At 36.0% G+C, this 16,941-nt stretch overlaps 1 protein-coding gene across 2 annotated transcripts in view; it reads left to right on the top strand.

The window, feature by feature from the left end:
- The window catches only part of NBN (nibrin), a 45,982-nt gene that overhangs the window by 5,292 nt on the left and 23,749 nt on the right, over positions 1-16,941 (top strand). For both annotated transcript variants that reach the window (XM_023517849.1, XM_023517852.1), the window contains exons 5-8: positions 2,207-2,310; positions 5,502-5,619; positions 6,400-6,593; positions 13,526-13,623. In XM_023517849.1, the coding sequence (XP_023373617.1) occupies positions 2,207-2,310; positions 5,502-5,619; positions 6,400-6,593; positions 13,526-13,623 (514 nt within the window). The remainder of the gene's footprint in view (positions 1-2,206; positions 2,311-5,501; positions 5,620-6,399; positions 6,594-13,525; positions 13,624-16,941) is intronic.

Genomic DNA, 16,941 nt, shown 5'->3' on the forward strand with positions numbered 1-16,941 from the left:
CACTTGTACCTTGTTAGGGTTCTCTGCTCAAAGATTTTTTCAACTTTGCAAGTTTATGAAATTGATTTTATAAATTTAGCAACATGATTAACCTCCAGAGTATTACGTTATGCAAGTAAATCCACATATAGTAGTAGATTTATAAATAATAATGTTCATTTATTAGTTTACAGTAGGAATATACCTTTATAGTGACCAGAATATTTAAGTGTGGGTCAAGCACAGTCCCCTTTAATGTAATAAGGTACTTAAGAAACAGAGTAGGTAATTATGTGCTTGCTTGGTGGGTGTGAAATAAGATCAAAAGCTGATCATCTTCAGAGCTAACTTCCTGAGTCTGTGACAAGCATGAACACAGACTTTGTAGTAAATGGGATGCTTGTAGCCACCTTGTAGATCTTGATTAGTTACACCAGCATGGTTTACAGAGCACTTCTTTTTCAATATTTCTGATCAGTCATGTGCCAAAAAAGAAAACCTCATTATACTATTTTTTGATAAATTTTCCAAAAGTAAATGTTTGCTTATGTTTTTTAAATGATTGATTTTTAGAACCAAAAGGGAAGTTAAAGAGCATTCAGTTTGACTTCTACTATTTTGAGGGGTTTTGGAGCGGGTGTTAAATTTAAAACTATTAGGGAGGTACAAATGCTTTTGTACATGGAAATTTTTATAGTATTTAAGTCAGGGCTATTAGTGTGCCCATCGCCTGAATAGTGTTCACTGTATTTGATAGGTAAGGTTTTAACCTCCTCTTCCCCCGTGATTTCCAATGACACTACATCTCTCTGCCCATGTGTGCCCGTCACTTGCTTCCCAATTATTACAGGGTACATACGGTGTTTGTTTTTGCATTCCTGAGATATTTCACGTGGGATAATGGTCTCCAGTTTCATCCAAATTGCCATAAAAGACGTTAATTTCATTTTTTTTATATCTGAGTAGTACTTCATTTTTTAATCTACTCATGCTTGATGGGTACTTAGGTTGATTCCTCATTTTTGCAGTTGTGAATTGTGCTGCATTGAACATTTGAGTATAGGTGTCTTTATGATGAAATGACTTGTTTTTTGAAGAGTAAATCGAGAGATACTGAGCAATTGGATAATTTTCCCAGAGTGGTGTGTGTTAGAGCTTATTTGGTCTAGCATTGAATTGTACATTACTGCTTCATGCTGGAAGTTAATTATTTCATTCACTTTGGCGGTTGATGTCTTTAAGTTTGCATGTGTTATTAAAAACATACGTATAAACTCATTAGTTGGATTCTTTCCTAAGCTGCTGCTTCTTTTTTTTTCATTTTCATTGCCCTCTGTTAAATCTTCTAATCTTTCTCAGGTTTTTTGTTGTGTCCTTTTGAGGCTTATACCTTAATTCACATGTTAATTGAAGCTTCTTTTTTTTTGTCCTTATTTGAGTTTTTATCTAACCCTAGTTATTTTTTTTTAATACTTTCTTGAGAAGTCTTCATTGCGTAGTTCCAATCTTTATGAAAGGTAGTCAGGCTGAAAAGATCCCTCTCATGTTTTTCTTTGGGTATCGTTTTCTCGGCAGCAGATATGTTGTATTTCCTCAATCCTAAGATGTACTTAGATATACTTTTAATATTTTTGAAATTGCAGGCTCGGCACCTGTGGCTCAAGTGGCTAAGGCGCCAGCCACATACACCTAAGGTGGTGGGTTCGAATCCAGCCCGGGCCCGCCAAACAGCAATGATGGCTGCAACCAAAAAATGGCCGGGCGTTGTGGCGGGCACCTGTGGTCCCAGCTACTCGGGAGGCTGAGGCAGGAGACTCGCTTGAGCCCAGGAGTTGGAGGTTGCTGTGAGCTGTGAGGCCACAGCACTCTACCCAGGGGTACAGCTTGAGGCTCTGTCTCAAAAAAAAAAAAAAAAGAAATTGCAGTGTATTTTAAAATTGACTTTTACGTTCCACTTTCATCCGTAAAGCAGTGTTTAAGTTAATATTGTAATTAGTGGCTTCTTATATAGTGATTAGATAGGGATTTGTGTTCTATTAATAAAACTGAGCAAGCAGTGGTGAAATATTGACTTCTATTGTATATTGTGTATTGTAACTCCTTTATAAATTTAGAGAGATGAAAAGCAGTGTAGAATGATCTCTTAGTAGTTTATGTCTCAAAACTTTTCTTTTATAAAGCAAGCATATGAGTATGTATATTCATTCACATCTTTTCTTTATTTTAGACAATATGTGCACTCATTTGTGGACGTCCAGTTGTGAAGCCAGAATATTTCACTGAGTTTCTCAAAGCAGTTCAGTCCAAGAAGCAGCTTCCACAAATTGAAAGGTATGTTATATTTCAAATATAATAAGATATGACATAGAAAATATGATAGCATTGATTTTATTTAGGTTAATTCCCTCTTAATGGTTGTTTCAAGATGTAATAGTTGATGTGTTACACTTCAGTATTGTTAATGGAAATTTGTTCGTAAATAAAGAAAGACTTCTTCAAAGTCTTTGTTGTTTCTTATCTCTGTGAAACAAATGTTAAACATGTGGTAGTACTTAAAGAAAAAAATTGAAAGACAGTAAATGAGATGAGATATCATCAATAGAACACATGTACCAGTGCCAGGCATGACGGGAGAGGTACCTCTGGAAGTGTGTGGTGCAGCAGCCCTCTTTAGGAGCCCTCTGGAGCATGCAGCATTGGAAATGGAGCTCATATCTTCGCAGCATCAGTTACCTCAGGTTCCTTAAAAGAGCCATAAATGCAAAGCAACTTCCAAATGCTAAGAAACCAAAGGAGGAGGCAGACAAATTCAGTTTGTCTGTATATGGTTATTTATTATGGCAAGTTACTAACAGAAGTTTGGTCTTGGACAGATACAAGACAGGTAGATCTCCACACTACAACCTGCCAGACCTAGGCCTTATGTCTTGGAGAGAAAGTGTACCTGCTCTGGAAGGAATGTGTAGGTGGCTGTGGGCATCACAGCTTATGATTTCTGCAACATCAAGGGTTGTTTTGGAGAACAGGTGAAACTTAGAATGGAAAGGTCTTCTACATAAAGAGTAATACAGCAATCAGTTGAACATTTTGGATGCATTCCTGTCCTGAGGGTGACTAGGGTGGAGTAGCTTTTAAAAAGTTATTCTTGTCCTCACACCTCATTTCAAAAATGAGACTGATATATAGGTATATAGGTATATCTAAGTTATTTTTAGTATTAGTAATGGAGTAGCATAGTCATGGATCACTTAACAGTGGGGATACATTCACAGATATTCATTCTTACATGATTTTGTCCTGTGTGAACATCAGAGTATACTTAGATTAACCTAGATAGTACCACCTACACATACTTGGCCTGTCTGTTATAGCTTTTTATTCCTAGGCTGCAAACCTATACAGCATGTTTCTTTACTATAATACTTCAGACAGTTGTAACACAGTGGGATGTTTTTGTGTATCTGAACATATCTAAATTTAGAAAGAGCACAGTAAAAATATAGTATGTCATGGGACCACTGTCATATATGGTATCCTTTATTGATCGAAATGTGATGCATGAATATTGCATAAAGTCTGAGCACATTGTTAAAAGAAGTGTTTCCTGTTGCTATTGTTGAATACCTGGGAAAATTCATAATAGCTTTATTATTTTGTTTTACTTTCTTGTGATGCTCTGCCAAATGAACTGCCAGATTAGGTCTATCTGTGTTGTGTTACTGAAACTTAGAGGGAATATAAATTTTGGTTGAGGAGAAAGATACTTGGATTTCCTTTTTCCTGGATTACAGGTTAAAATGCTGAGGGCCTTAAAAATGGTGAGTGTTTTTAGTCAATTTAGTAGCATGAGAATTTTCTTATCTAAAATACTTACTGGTAGATCATAACAGATTATGTATTTATAAGCTGTATGGGACAATTTTGAATATTTGAGGAGATTTTAAAAATTAAAATATTATGCAAGTTAGGAATTCTGTTATAAATTTGAAAGTATTACTAGCTATTATAAGCTATTTTGCTTAATGCACCTTTTTTTTTTTTAAGGGACTATTTGTATCTGATAATAGGTGTCTGCTTTTTAACTAATCAAAAATCACATTTTTCTGTTTGTGTATAATTTTTATGTAGAAAGTTTTTTGTATTTTTTACTGTGGTTAACAGGTAATATAATATTTTTAGAATCTGGAAAAAGATCCTCAGATTTTAAAATACATGATTCTTAGCCTTTTCTGACTCTGTGACCTTTGTGAGAATATGAAAGCCTTGATCTCATCTCAGAAAACTTCATGTATGTGCTGAAAACTTGCAGAACATTTCAGTAGGATCACATTTTCCTCTGAAACGTCTTTATGAACCTTCCTGGGGACTCCCTAAATCCTATTACCTGTACCCTTGGAAAAGGTAATAAACCATTGTTAGTGCTGGATAACTTGAGGTTAAGATAACTTAAGGTTTTCACTATTAGTGATTCACTGACTTGAAGTTTTCTGAATTAGTCCTTGATTCCTCTTCTGGTTAAGATTTTCAGATAAACCCTGGATGATTTTTTGACTGGGTTCAGTGTAATTTCTTACTGGCTTAAATTTCTGACTTTTAACATACATGGCTGTAATAAAACATCTCTACTATAAAATTGTTGAATAATTCCTAATTCAGTGTTAAATAGGAAAGGTTATTACGTAAGCCCATATTTGATGATGGCAGTTGATAATATGTAGTCATTTGGCTTTTAATAGAGTCCTCTGCCAATCTTGATCCATTTTGATTTGCTTGTTAAAGACTTACTTGCTTGAAAAAGACTTACTTACTAGAAAAAGGGTCCAATTTGGAAACATTGATAGTAGTAATGAGTTACAAAAAGGATATGAAATAACTGTGGTGCCTCTGTTAATTACGTAAATAGCTTTTTTGTCAGTTCTGAAGAAGCATAATGATCACTAGTTCTGGACTTAAATGAGGAGGCTTCTGGTGTGTGGCAGAAACCGTGATTGTGTACCTACAGGACTAATGAAGTAGACTGCTGTCCACGTGTTGGGCAAATAAATACTTGTGGTTTGTGATACAGTTTTAAGGGCCAGAATTATACATGGATTCAGAAAGATTCTGTATTTGAAAGTCTTCATATAGATATGATGTGATGTAGTGTAGGTTAGATGAAATTCATTGAAGATCATATAAAAAGTTTGATCTTTATGGATGATATCTCTTATCAGTCTTTTGTAAATCACATACTGAAGTGTTTTTATATATTTGTCATGATTATGTACTTTGCATTATTTGTTTTGAGAAAACAAAGACTAGTTTTAACTATTGTAGTGTTGTCTGCCATGATATTTTTAGTAAAAGCATTAAGACACTTCTGGTCATTTTATATCAGATGAAACTCTTAACTTTAAAAAAAAATATCCTGAAATGGTAGTAGGGAAATTAAGCCTTTCTAGTGCCAGATAATAACCCTATTTACAAATTTAATAGTAAACATACAGAGTGGTATGTGATTAGAATATACTTTATTTTTACAGTTTTTACCCACCTCTTGATGAACCAGCTATTGAAAGTAAAAATATTGATCTATCAGGACGACAGGAAAGAAAACAAATTTTCAAAGGGAAAACATTTGTATTTTTGAATGCCAAACAGGTAATTGTTATAAGCTAAATCTTCCTAAAGAGAACATACAAACAAGGATATATTATCACTCTTAACAATAGTTGTTAATGTATTTCATTTTGGGATTTGGTGTAGAAGTGTGAAGTAGGTCAGGCTCCAGAACCTGCCTACTGATCACGTGTCAGAGGTATTGACTTTTTTTTTTTGCTGTCACATACTGGAAGAATAAGAATTGTTTTGGGCCACATATTAAATACACAAACACTAAGAAAGCTGATCAGTAAATAAAAGGTTCATGAATACTTTTTGTAATATCTGACACCAGAGATATGCACAAAAAGTCTTCACAAAGTCAGCAGGTGGTTCATGGACTGCAGGTTGGATACCCTTGAATGTGATTATAGTATTTCTTAATATCTGTTAATTGGCCTATTAATTAAGTTTATATAAATATGTAAAGGGGGGACAGAAAACTTCTTAAGTTTGAACTCGTTCATTTAATAGATGTCTGTTGAATGTGTTGTGTGCTGAATTGGGAGTTCCAAGAGTATGTTGTTGGGGGGAAATCATGCAGGTGAGCTCACAGTTAATTTCTGTGTGCTATGAGGTGTACTGCAGACAACATAACAATTCTGGGGCTGCACGGACACTTGCTGAACTCGGGCTTTTCTCAAAGTGGAAGCTCAAATTGCCCACTTAAGAAGTAGAACCAATTCTAATTCAATTCTATTTTCCTAAATCAAATTGTTATATAGTAAGAATCTTCTCAAGAAATTATTACATTTTTAAGATGTTTCTTTTCATTTTTAGCATAAGAAATTAAGTTCAGCAATTATTTTTGGAGGTGGAGAAGCTAGGTTGATAACAGAAGAAAATGAAGAAGAAGATAGTTTCTTTTCAGCTCCTGGAACTTGTGTTGTTGATACAGGAATAACAAACTCGCAGATCTCAATTCTTGACTCTCAGAAAACATGGATTCATTCTATTACGGATATGCTCCAAAGGTACAGAATTACTTTTTATTAGAATTGCAAGTAGGAGAGTTTGTACTTAACTTTTTAATCACACTTAACAATGTAAAAGTAGATAGAAGAATTATTATAATGGTTTTATCATGTAGTATACTTGAAAATTGATTATGACTTAGTATACTAGAAATAGAGTATCTTTGGGACTGGGTGTGGTGGCTCACGACTATAATCTCAGCACTTTGGGAGGCTGAGGTATGAGGATTCCTTGAGGCCAGGAGTTTGAGACCAACCTGAGCAACATAGTGAGACCTCCTCTCTTCAAAAGATTTTTAAAAATTAGCTGGACATGATGGTATGCTCCTGTAGGCCAGGCTACTTGGTAGGTACAGGCTGAGAGAATCACTTGAACCCAGGAGTAGAGGAGAGGAATGGTTGCATTACTCTCTGAGAGAAAGTTAAAATTTAAGTTAAAAAAAAAAACCTTTTTATCTGTATTTTATGCTTAAGTTTTGTTACTTTAATAGAATTTGTCTCTCAAAAGTAATTATAATAGTATTTATGTTTTTGTGTAAAGTATATTGTAGTTGAGAAGGTTAAAACTCAGAAGTAAAATTTTTTCTGTAGTTGCCCAGAGGTGAAATGTATTTGCCCTTTGATAATTATTATCTATTAAAAATGCTTAAAAATGTCTGTCCTTCTATATAGGCGATTAGAGAAAAGTAGGGGAATATCAGGTATATTAGAATGGTGTTTGTCTTGGGGGAGACTATAAAAGAGCTAAGTCAAGGACATGTTTTAGACCAGTGTTTCTCTAACCTTTTATGACATATATGAACCTGTAGTTAAACTTATGTAGCACTCTTAAATTATGCTGAACAAAAAAAAAAGTTAAAAAAAAAAAAAAGAATATACTTACTGTGCTTTGAAGTTCTTTAGAAAATAATGTAATCAATGATCTTTAAAATTTTTCACAGCACAACTAAGATCCTCTCATGACACACCCAGTCACTGCCTTTGACTATTATTGGCATTAATAGTCTTAGCATTGTTGAAACTAAAAAGTACTGTAGAAATACCAAGCTTAGCAGTCTTGTGACTAAATTTCTTTTTACCTAAAAAAAAAAAGAGTAGGTGGGACCTAGAGTGTTACGATGCCTGAAAAGATCATAGCCAGCTTCTTTTAAAAAGTTCATTTTTTTTCTGTCCCAGGAGTCAGAATTTCTGACTATAGGGATTGTGTTTGTTTGTTTGTTTGTTTTTCCTCCTATAGGCTTCTAAAATAAAAATAAAAATTTCAGCAAGCTCTCCTACAAACATTTTACTTAATGGTGATGTATTAACTTCTGTAGAAAAAAGGATATTTTGTACAACAAAAATGCCATCTTGCCACTCCAACAAAAATTTACTGTGGTTCCATTGTGTTTGAGGTGCTGGGAATACAGTGGGAAACAAGATAGTCCTTGTCTCAGTCACTTACTCTCTAGAGGGAGACAGATAAAGAAACGTAAACGTGTATAAAGGTAACAGGGTCGGGAGAAGCTATAAATTAGAGTTCTCTAAACAGAGAATTTCTCTAAATAAAGGAGTCCTATTTGAGACCTAAATCCATTCTGAGTTTGAGTTCATTTTACCTATGACCTGTGGCTCTTTCGAGAAGCCAACAAATTTGCTGGATAGTGCAGCCATAATTCATACAGAAAGCAAATCGCATACTACTATATGGCAGCTCCTGTTCTAAGAATTTACGTATGTAAAAACATTTCATACTCACACATCCCTGTGTGGTGTTTACTGTTGTGTTCCCCATTGTGCACATGAGGGAACTGGGGCGAAAGGGGGTTTGCATAGAACACAAGGTAGTAAGCAGGGTACCCCAGGTATGAACTCAAGCAGTCTGGTTCTGGGGTCCAAGCTCTTCACTGTGCCAAATTGCAAATTGCTGCCTTTCAACACTTACACACTCCCTGAGGTAAGAAAGTAACTGGAGGACAAGGTTACTCAGACCCTGGCGCCTTAATCCTGAGGTGACACTTGATTCTGTAGTCTTTGACTCCTGTTATAATTTAGTTTTGGGGGGCCACTTTTATATTGAGAAAGGATGTCACTTATAACACTTCTATGCTTAGCCTTTGTTGGTCACTGAAGGTGACATTATGTGAAGCAAAGTAGCCAGTAATGCCAGCTATTGGCTGAACTTCAGACAAAGGGCAGCATTGCAATTGGTTACTGCCATGGCTGGTGTCATGGCTACATTGATGAGAAGGGGGTACAGGCTATCAGTGGTTAAGATTAAATATTTTCTGAAGAAGATTAGAAATTTAGGGGAACACTTAGAATCCTCATTTTTGTTTCTGCTGCGATATATTCCTAGTATCGTAGCTCAAATTTGGGGATTTGTCCTGTTATTCTTTCTTTATTATCTCTTCTTGCTCTTCCTCCTCTCCTTTCTGTCCTGAACTTTTCCCCAGCCTTGTACAAAGTTGGATGAATCATAATCTTTGGTTCAGAGACACTCGTATCATTGAACTGTGCATAGTATACATTAATTTTGTTTGCTGAGTATTTAATTAGGTATTTTTAATACATTAGATGTCTGAAAATCTGTTACCCAAAATACAAACTAGATACTTGAAATAGCCTATAACATCCAATTATATGGTACTCCTGGCCCCATCTCCCCCTTGCATGGGATGACTGTCTTTGTCATTTACTATCTTTTAAATGTAATTTCATTGTTTTTTTTCTTTTTTAATGTACAGATAACTCCTCACCTTATGATAGGGTTACATCCTGAAAAACCCATTGTAAGTTGAAAATGCATCTAGCACACCTAACCTACTGTATACTTCATAGCTTAGCCTAGCCTATGCATACCAGTGGGTAGGGCATTGTTTTCAAATGTCCCTGACTCACCTTGTCATTGGTTAGCAACTGTGTGATGTTCTCAGAATACATATTAACCAGTAGATAGCCAAAATTAACACAAAGCCTATTTTATAATAAAGTTTTGAATATCTCAAAGAAGAATATCATACCACACTATCTCTTCTTCTGGGAAGATCAGAATTCATAATTCCAAATGCAGTTTCTACCAAATGCTTATCACTTTTCACCATCATAAAGTTGAAAGGTCATAAACTATCATAAGTTGGGGACTGTATTCATTATGTGTTTGTGTGTATGTAACTTTTACTTGTATTTAACTTTATTTTTTCTTTCTTCTTTTTTTTTTTTTTTTGCAGTTTTTGGCTGGGGCCAGCGCCCTACTCCTTTGAGCCACAGGTACTGCCCTATTTTTTTTTTTTTTTTTTTGAGACAGTGTCTCAAGCTGTTGCCTTGGGTAGAGTGCCATGGCATCATCATTGTTCATAGCAACCTCTGAGTCTTGAGCTTATGAACCTCAGTTTTTTTTTTATTTTTAGTAGAGACGAGGGGTCTCATTTTTACTCAGGTTGGTCTCAAACTCATGAGATCAAGCAGTTCACCTTCCAGGGCCTTCCAGAGTGCTAGGATTACAGGTGTGAGCCACCGCACCTGGCCTTGTATTTAATTATAATGTGGTCATCATGCTACCTGTAATCTTTGAGGCTTTTTCCTCCTTTACTGTTACATATTGCTGATATAAATTTATCCATTTTGTTACAGGTTTCTATAATGTATTTATTTTTGATACAGTATGTTTCATTATGTGAATATACCACAGTTTGTTCATCCTTTACTGGAAAAAAAATTTTTTTCCAGTTTTTTATCATAAACACTGCTTATGTGATCGCTTTTGTACGTTTCCTCTTGGTACTTGTACAGGATTTTGGGGGGAACATTCCTAGGAATAGAACTGCAGGCTCACAGGTTCTGTGAATGTTCAGCTTTAGGAGGTAGTATCAAACTGTTATGGTCCACTTACCACATGCCTGTCCACGGTATGTAAGAGATAAAGTGGACGTATGTTGTTTTAAGCACTTAATTGTCATACATTTTCGTTTTTGCCAGTTGAATGGTTATATAATCATCATATTGTGATTTTGATTTATATTTCTTTGATAAGCAGTGAGACTTAACATTTCTTCACATGTTTATTAGATACTTGTTATTTGCTCTTAGGTGAAATACTTGTTCATGTCTATTGTCTGTGTTCCATTGAGATAATTGTACTGTTCTTTTTTTAATATTAATACAGATTTCCCCAGTATTATACAGACTCATTTGATTTGATAGTTAGTTCACGTGTATGTTCATGATTCACAGTCAACAAACAGAATAGTTGCATCCCCACAAGGAAGCCACCTGTCCTTTTGTACCCACACCTATCTCTATCTCCCAACCTCCCATTCCTTGTCCCTAAGCCCTGGCAGCCACTAATTTGTTCTCTACTTCTAAAATTTTGTCTCTTGGGTGGCACCTGTGGCTCACAGGAGTAGGGCGCTGGCCCCATATACCAGAGGTGGTGGGTTCAAACCCTGCACCGGCCAAAAAAAATAAAATAAAATAAAATTTTGTCTCTTAAAAAATGCCATATAAATGGTTGAGTCTGTGGTTGTAGAACTTGAGGATACAGAAAGCCAGCTCTTCTTATTATTAATTCTTTTTGTTTTTTCACTTAAGTACATTAGAAATCTGTTAACCACTTTCTAATTTACCTTTTTAGTATATTGGTAAATAAAAGCCTTTAATTTTAATGCAATAAGTCTTCATTTAACATCTTAGAAACTACTGCTTTAAGCAAAACATTATATAATAAAACCAATTTTATCAGTTTTTGATGCAAACAAAAGTTACTCTGGCATATTTCTAGTCAAGGAAACATCACCAAACTTTTAAAGACCCCAAACACTGCTGTTATTAAACTTTGAAATAAATGAGAGCTATGCATGTATGTACATGTAATAAAAATTAATAAAAAGCTAGCAAGATAATTACCCAATTTTTGATGCAGGCATCAGTGACAGTGATCATTGTGAGTTAAATAAAGGAATAAATGTTTGCAATGCAAAAATTGTCAGGAGCACCTCCTGCCACCACATAATTCAAAAACAATAAATGTGGCAGGCTTACTGAGCACTTTTGTACTACATCATTTATTATTATGCATTTGTATGATTATCATATACTTTATGAATTTCTGTTTTATGATAATTTATATTCATTCATTCATTTTTCAGCCCTACTTATTCCAGTTCAGGGCTGTGAGTGGCAGGAGCCTATTCTGGTGGCTCCAGGTACAAGGCAGGAATCTCCTCTAGACAAGATGTCAATTATTTCACAGCGTACACTCACATCTGCACTTGCTCAGACTGTGACAATTTAGACATGCCAGTTTACTTCACATGCATATCTTTGGGATGTGGGAGGAATTTAGAATGCCCAGAGCAAACTAATGCAGACATGGGGAGACTGTATGAACATTTCATAGGCAATGGCCCTGGCCAGGAATTGATTCAGGAATTGATTTTTTTATCATCAATGTTAATAAAGATGGCATTATCTAATCAGAATTGCCCTCATATTGACCCATAATAATAATAATAATAAATAAGACACTGTTATTCGAGGACCTGCCATGTCATCCACTACAGCTTTATGAAACCTGGTCAGTTGATTTTAGCAGTTGTCTACTGTAGCCAATTGGACAAAATGATGATGATGCTTGGGATTAAGCAGAAGAGATTGGTCATAGAGACAAACCAGTCCTCTTGCAGGATAATGCAGTTGCACAAACAGTGCTGCTCAAGCTACAGAGCTGGACTTGAAAACGCTCTGTCATCCACTGTATTCACCAGAACTTTCACCAGCTGACTGCCATTTCTTCCAGGCTTTGAACCACTTTTTGCAAGGAAAAATATTCAGTTCTCAGGAAGCTGTGGACCTTTTGTGATTTTATCCCCACTCACTCTCTAGGCTTTGTTGCTGACATAAACAAGCTGCCAGTAAGATGGCAAAATAGTTTAGGCACATGTTTGATTAATTGTACTGCTTCCTATTTGAGATATAATAAACTAAACTTTTGGTTTGAAATCAGACATTTTATATCTAATGACCACCAAATAGAATTATTACTAAATTGTATTAAATTGTCTTTATTTTATAATATCCGTCTTTCACACTACAGAATAACAGAAAATAGGTTCACCATAAGATTCCTTTCAGATAATACATGTAAATTTAGTATAATGATTTCTTAAACTTAAGCTTTATAACACATATATAGATGTCACTTATGTGTAGTTCTTTGTGCTGCTTCATTCCCCTTTCTCCTGTTTTTTTTTTCCTCTCTTTTATCTTATGATTATAATAACCATAGATTTGCTTATAACAGTCCGGTGTTGTGGGAGGGGTTGTTATTTTGGGGGGTTTTGGTTTGTTTTTTGAGACGAGGTCGCAGGCTACTAAAATGCAGTAGTATCATCACAGCTTACTGCAACCTCCAACTCCTGAAACTCCTGGGCTCAAGTGATTTTCCTGCCTCAGGCTCCCAAGTAGGTGGGACCACAGACAAGTGCCATCTTGCCCAGTTAATTATTTTTTGTAAAACAGGATCTTGCTCTTGCTCAGGCTGGCTTTGAACTCCTAACTTCAAGTGATCCTCTTGCCTCAGGAAGAGTGTTAGAATTAGAGACATGAGTCCCTATGCCCAACCAAAAGCCTGTTTTAATTGTTTTATCTGTTGTTGTTTTCTTCTTCTGAAAATTATAGAATTTTAGAAGTTAAAAGATCTATATTCTTTACTCTAGCCCCTTATTGTACAAATAAAGTTGACTGAGTTATTAAAAGGTGATGAACTTGCCCCGTGTAGCAGTGCCCCAGTGAGTAAGTCTGTACTCTGTATATTTGGAATTCTGTCCTTACCATAAATTTATGGTATCTCTTTGGGAAGGGAAAGAGGTTGACGGAGGTTGGTGTCCTCTTGATAAAAGTTGCTAGTTTTAATATGTTGTCATCCTTGTTTAACAACTATTGCATTCTAATAGGCAGGGTCTTAGACCTATTCCTGAAGCAGAAATTGGATTGGCAGTTATTTTCATGACTACAGAGAACTACTGTGATCCTCAGGGGCAACCCAGTACAGGTAATTAAAGCATTATTTCATTGATTCTTTGACAATGTTATTTAGTATATAAAATTGATGATAAGCAGTATGTACATTCTTACACTTTCTAGGGATGACCATATTTATCATTTTTTAAAACTATTTTTACTTTGATGTGTTTATTCATTTAGTAAATATTTGTGACTTCCATGTACTGGGCACTTTTTTAGGTTTCAAAGAGTGGTTAATAAAGTAAACAAGATTTTCATTATTATGAACTTTATGTTCTAAAGATTGAGATTTGGTAAACAAGCAAACAAATGTACATGTAAGTTCAGATAGGCCCAAGTATAAAGATGAAAGTAGAACAAGGTGTTGTAATAGTGACTGGGAGTAGGCTGTATATAGTTAGGTAACCAGGGAAGACAGTCTAACTGAGGATGTGACATTTGAGCCTCACTCATGCATCCTGACTGATGAGAAAAAGGCAGCCATATGAGGATCTGGGTTGCCTAGAATTCCAGACAGAAGGAACAGATTACTGTGGTATTTGTGGAGAGAGTGGATTCTAGGAGTCCATAATGGAAGTGAGAATATGACTAGAAAAATATTGTGGAGGTTCAGATGAGAAAGAGCCTGGTGCCATGGGCCAATGTGGTACTAGTGGAGATCCAAGGCTGAGTGCAGTGGTTCATGCCTGTAATCCTAGCACTCTGGGAAGCTGAGGCAGGGTAATTGCTTGACCTCAGGGAGTTGAAGACCAGCGTGAGTGAATACAAGACCCGGTTTCTATGTCACTACTAAAAAAAGAAAAAACTGAGGCAAGAGGATCTTGAACCCAGGAGTTTGAGGTTGCTGTGTGAGCTAGGGTGCCATGGCACTCTGCTGAGGGTGACAAAGTGAGACTGTCTCAAAAAAATGGAGACTCAGAGAAATGAACAGATTCAAGATATATTTTAGAACTACACCCAGCAAACTTGCCAAAGGATGAATTAGAAACGATTCCTAGTTTTCTGACATAAGTAACTGGGTGGGTCGTGATATCATGAAGAATGTGTATTATAATCATCTTAGTGTTGATGATCACAAAAGCCAGTGTATTCAGAGACAGTATCATCCCTTTTTAAAAACACATTTCAGTAGGTTTTTAAAAAAACAAAAACTTAATGCCATTATAAAGATGGCTGCTTTAATTTTTTTCCTTCTTGTTTTTTCACCTTAGATATTTTTACCCTTATTCTTCCTGTCCCTTTTCTTTGTCTAGCTATCAGAGCATCCATTTTGTGTTAATGCATACGTTTATTTCCTTCCTGGGTTCTTTCTGTAATTACTTCATTAGCTGTTACTGGACTTTGGCTGAAAGAGGCAACTTAGAGAACAGCATCACCTCCTTGTACATTCCAGGGGCTACCATTCACATTGTACTCAATTGAATGGCACTTACGGAGTTAGGGAGTGATCTCCTGAGTGTTTGCAACCTTAGAATGTGCTAAGCTAGGTCTTTGGATGCAGTAAGCCATTAGGGCCTAATGACCAGGAATTGTTTAGGGATATACATTATTAGTAATAATGATTGGTTCTGATAACTGCTATCCCTAGAGTGTGCAAAGACTGGAGTAAGTACTTTATATATACATCATCAAATTTTAATCTGCAAAACAGTTCTTTTAAGACAGGATATTATCTACATCTAGTAGATGAGGGGAATGGCAGAGAGGTTGTGAAATTAGCAAGTAATTGATTCAAACTGACATGATTACACTGCAGTATGGGTGGCTTATATGGGTGAAGTTATCAGAAGTAATGGTGTAGGTGTGACTGGGAACAGATGCAAAAGGATACTTATTTGAAAAAAATTTTTGACAGGCTAATATTTTATTATTTGGATAAGGATGTTTATTTACCTAATATGTCTGTCCTTTCCCTGACTACCTTCGAATACATGCAATTTAAGTGCATGTAAAGTTTCAAATATGTTCAGATAACTTCCATGTAAAGTTTCAAGTATGTTCAGTTAACTTATTTTGGTGGAATTGTGATATGCTTAATATTTCCCCCAAATTCCTAGGATTCATCCTTAAAATGAGACACTAAAGACCAACTCTTCAGGCTATTAGTGTGAGAATCACCTTCATATGGACACTGATAGGGAGCCAAGTTCTTGGAGAAGCTGCTCCTTCCCTGTCTGTCAGAAATCTCCCAGCTTTTAGAAATAGCAGGTGCTGTAGATAATTATTTTGTTGATAGGGATTTCTGTTCTGTTACAGAAAATAAAGGCCAGTATCAATAATTTTAGACTTTAACAACAAAAACATGAAAATAGAGTCATTGGATGTAAGCCAGCAATCCTCTTGTCCCAATCCCCATTTGGGGCAGTTGTCCTTTGTTTCTCTGTTTAGGAAACCAATTCTTAACTAGATACATGCTTGAGAAACTGTTTCTAATGCACATTCACATTCTTCGTAGTTCAGGATATTTTGGGATGCAGCCTACACATCTGGATCTTTTGGTTTGTTTTGTCCAATTTTAAGCTCTTATTTCTCAAATGAATTCCATGAACCACTGAATGAAAATATCTCGGGGAGGACTGAACGAGAGCAGTCTTCTCATATATACAAAGGCACTCAGACACTAAACTCTGGTCATGTTTTATTCTTTCTTTCCACTTTATGAAGTGGACCCCTTTACAGCTTCCACTCAAGGGGTGCTATCGTCCCTTCTCACAGCTACTGTCCTACTTGAACTCTCTACATTTTTACCTCCTGAGGGTTGTTGTACCCGGTAATGGCTCTAACTCAAAAGTCTTCTCTGTAATTAACATGTCACTAAGTCAACAGTTCCCACCCTTTTTGGCACCAAGGACTGGTTTCATAGAAGACATTTTTTCCATGGACCAGGGTGGTGGTGGTTGTTTTGGGATGATTCAAGCACATTACATTTATCTTGTACTTTATTTTTATTGTTATGTTACATTGTAATGAAATACTTATACACCTAACCATAATGCAGAATTAGAAGGATCCCTGAGCTTATTTTCTTACAACTAGACTGTCCCAACTCTAGCAACTCTGCCTCAATGCCACCTCAGATGCCTGGGCATTAGATTCTCTCTCATAATGAGCCCAAAACCTGGATCTCTCATGTGTGCAGTTTGCAGTAGGGTGTTTGCTCCTTTGGGAATCTAATGCTGCCACTGGTCTGACAGGAGGTAGAGTTCAGGCAGAGATGTGAGTGATGGGGTGGCAGGGTTCATTAGGCCTTCATGGCCTAGGGAGTGGGACCCTCAGCACTGTGCCAGTAGAATTAACTTCATTTTTCTCAAAAACTTTCTCTAGCTCTCATTATTTTTATGAAAAT

The sequence above is a fragment of the Otolemur garnettii genome, unplaced genomic scaffold (assembly GCF_000181295.1).
Source record: "Otolemur garnettii isolate 467f Iridium unplaced genomic scaffold, OtoGar3 scaffold00004, whole genome shotgun sequence".
Lineage (NCBI taxonomy): Eukaryota > Metazoa > Chordata > Mammalia > Primates > Galagidae > Otolemur > Otolemur garnettii.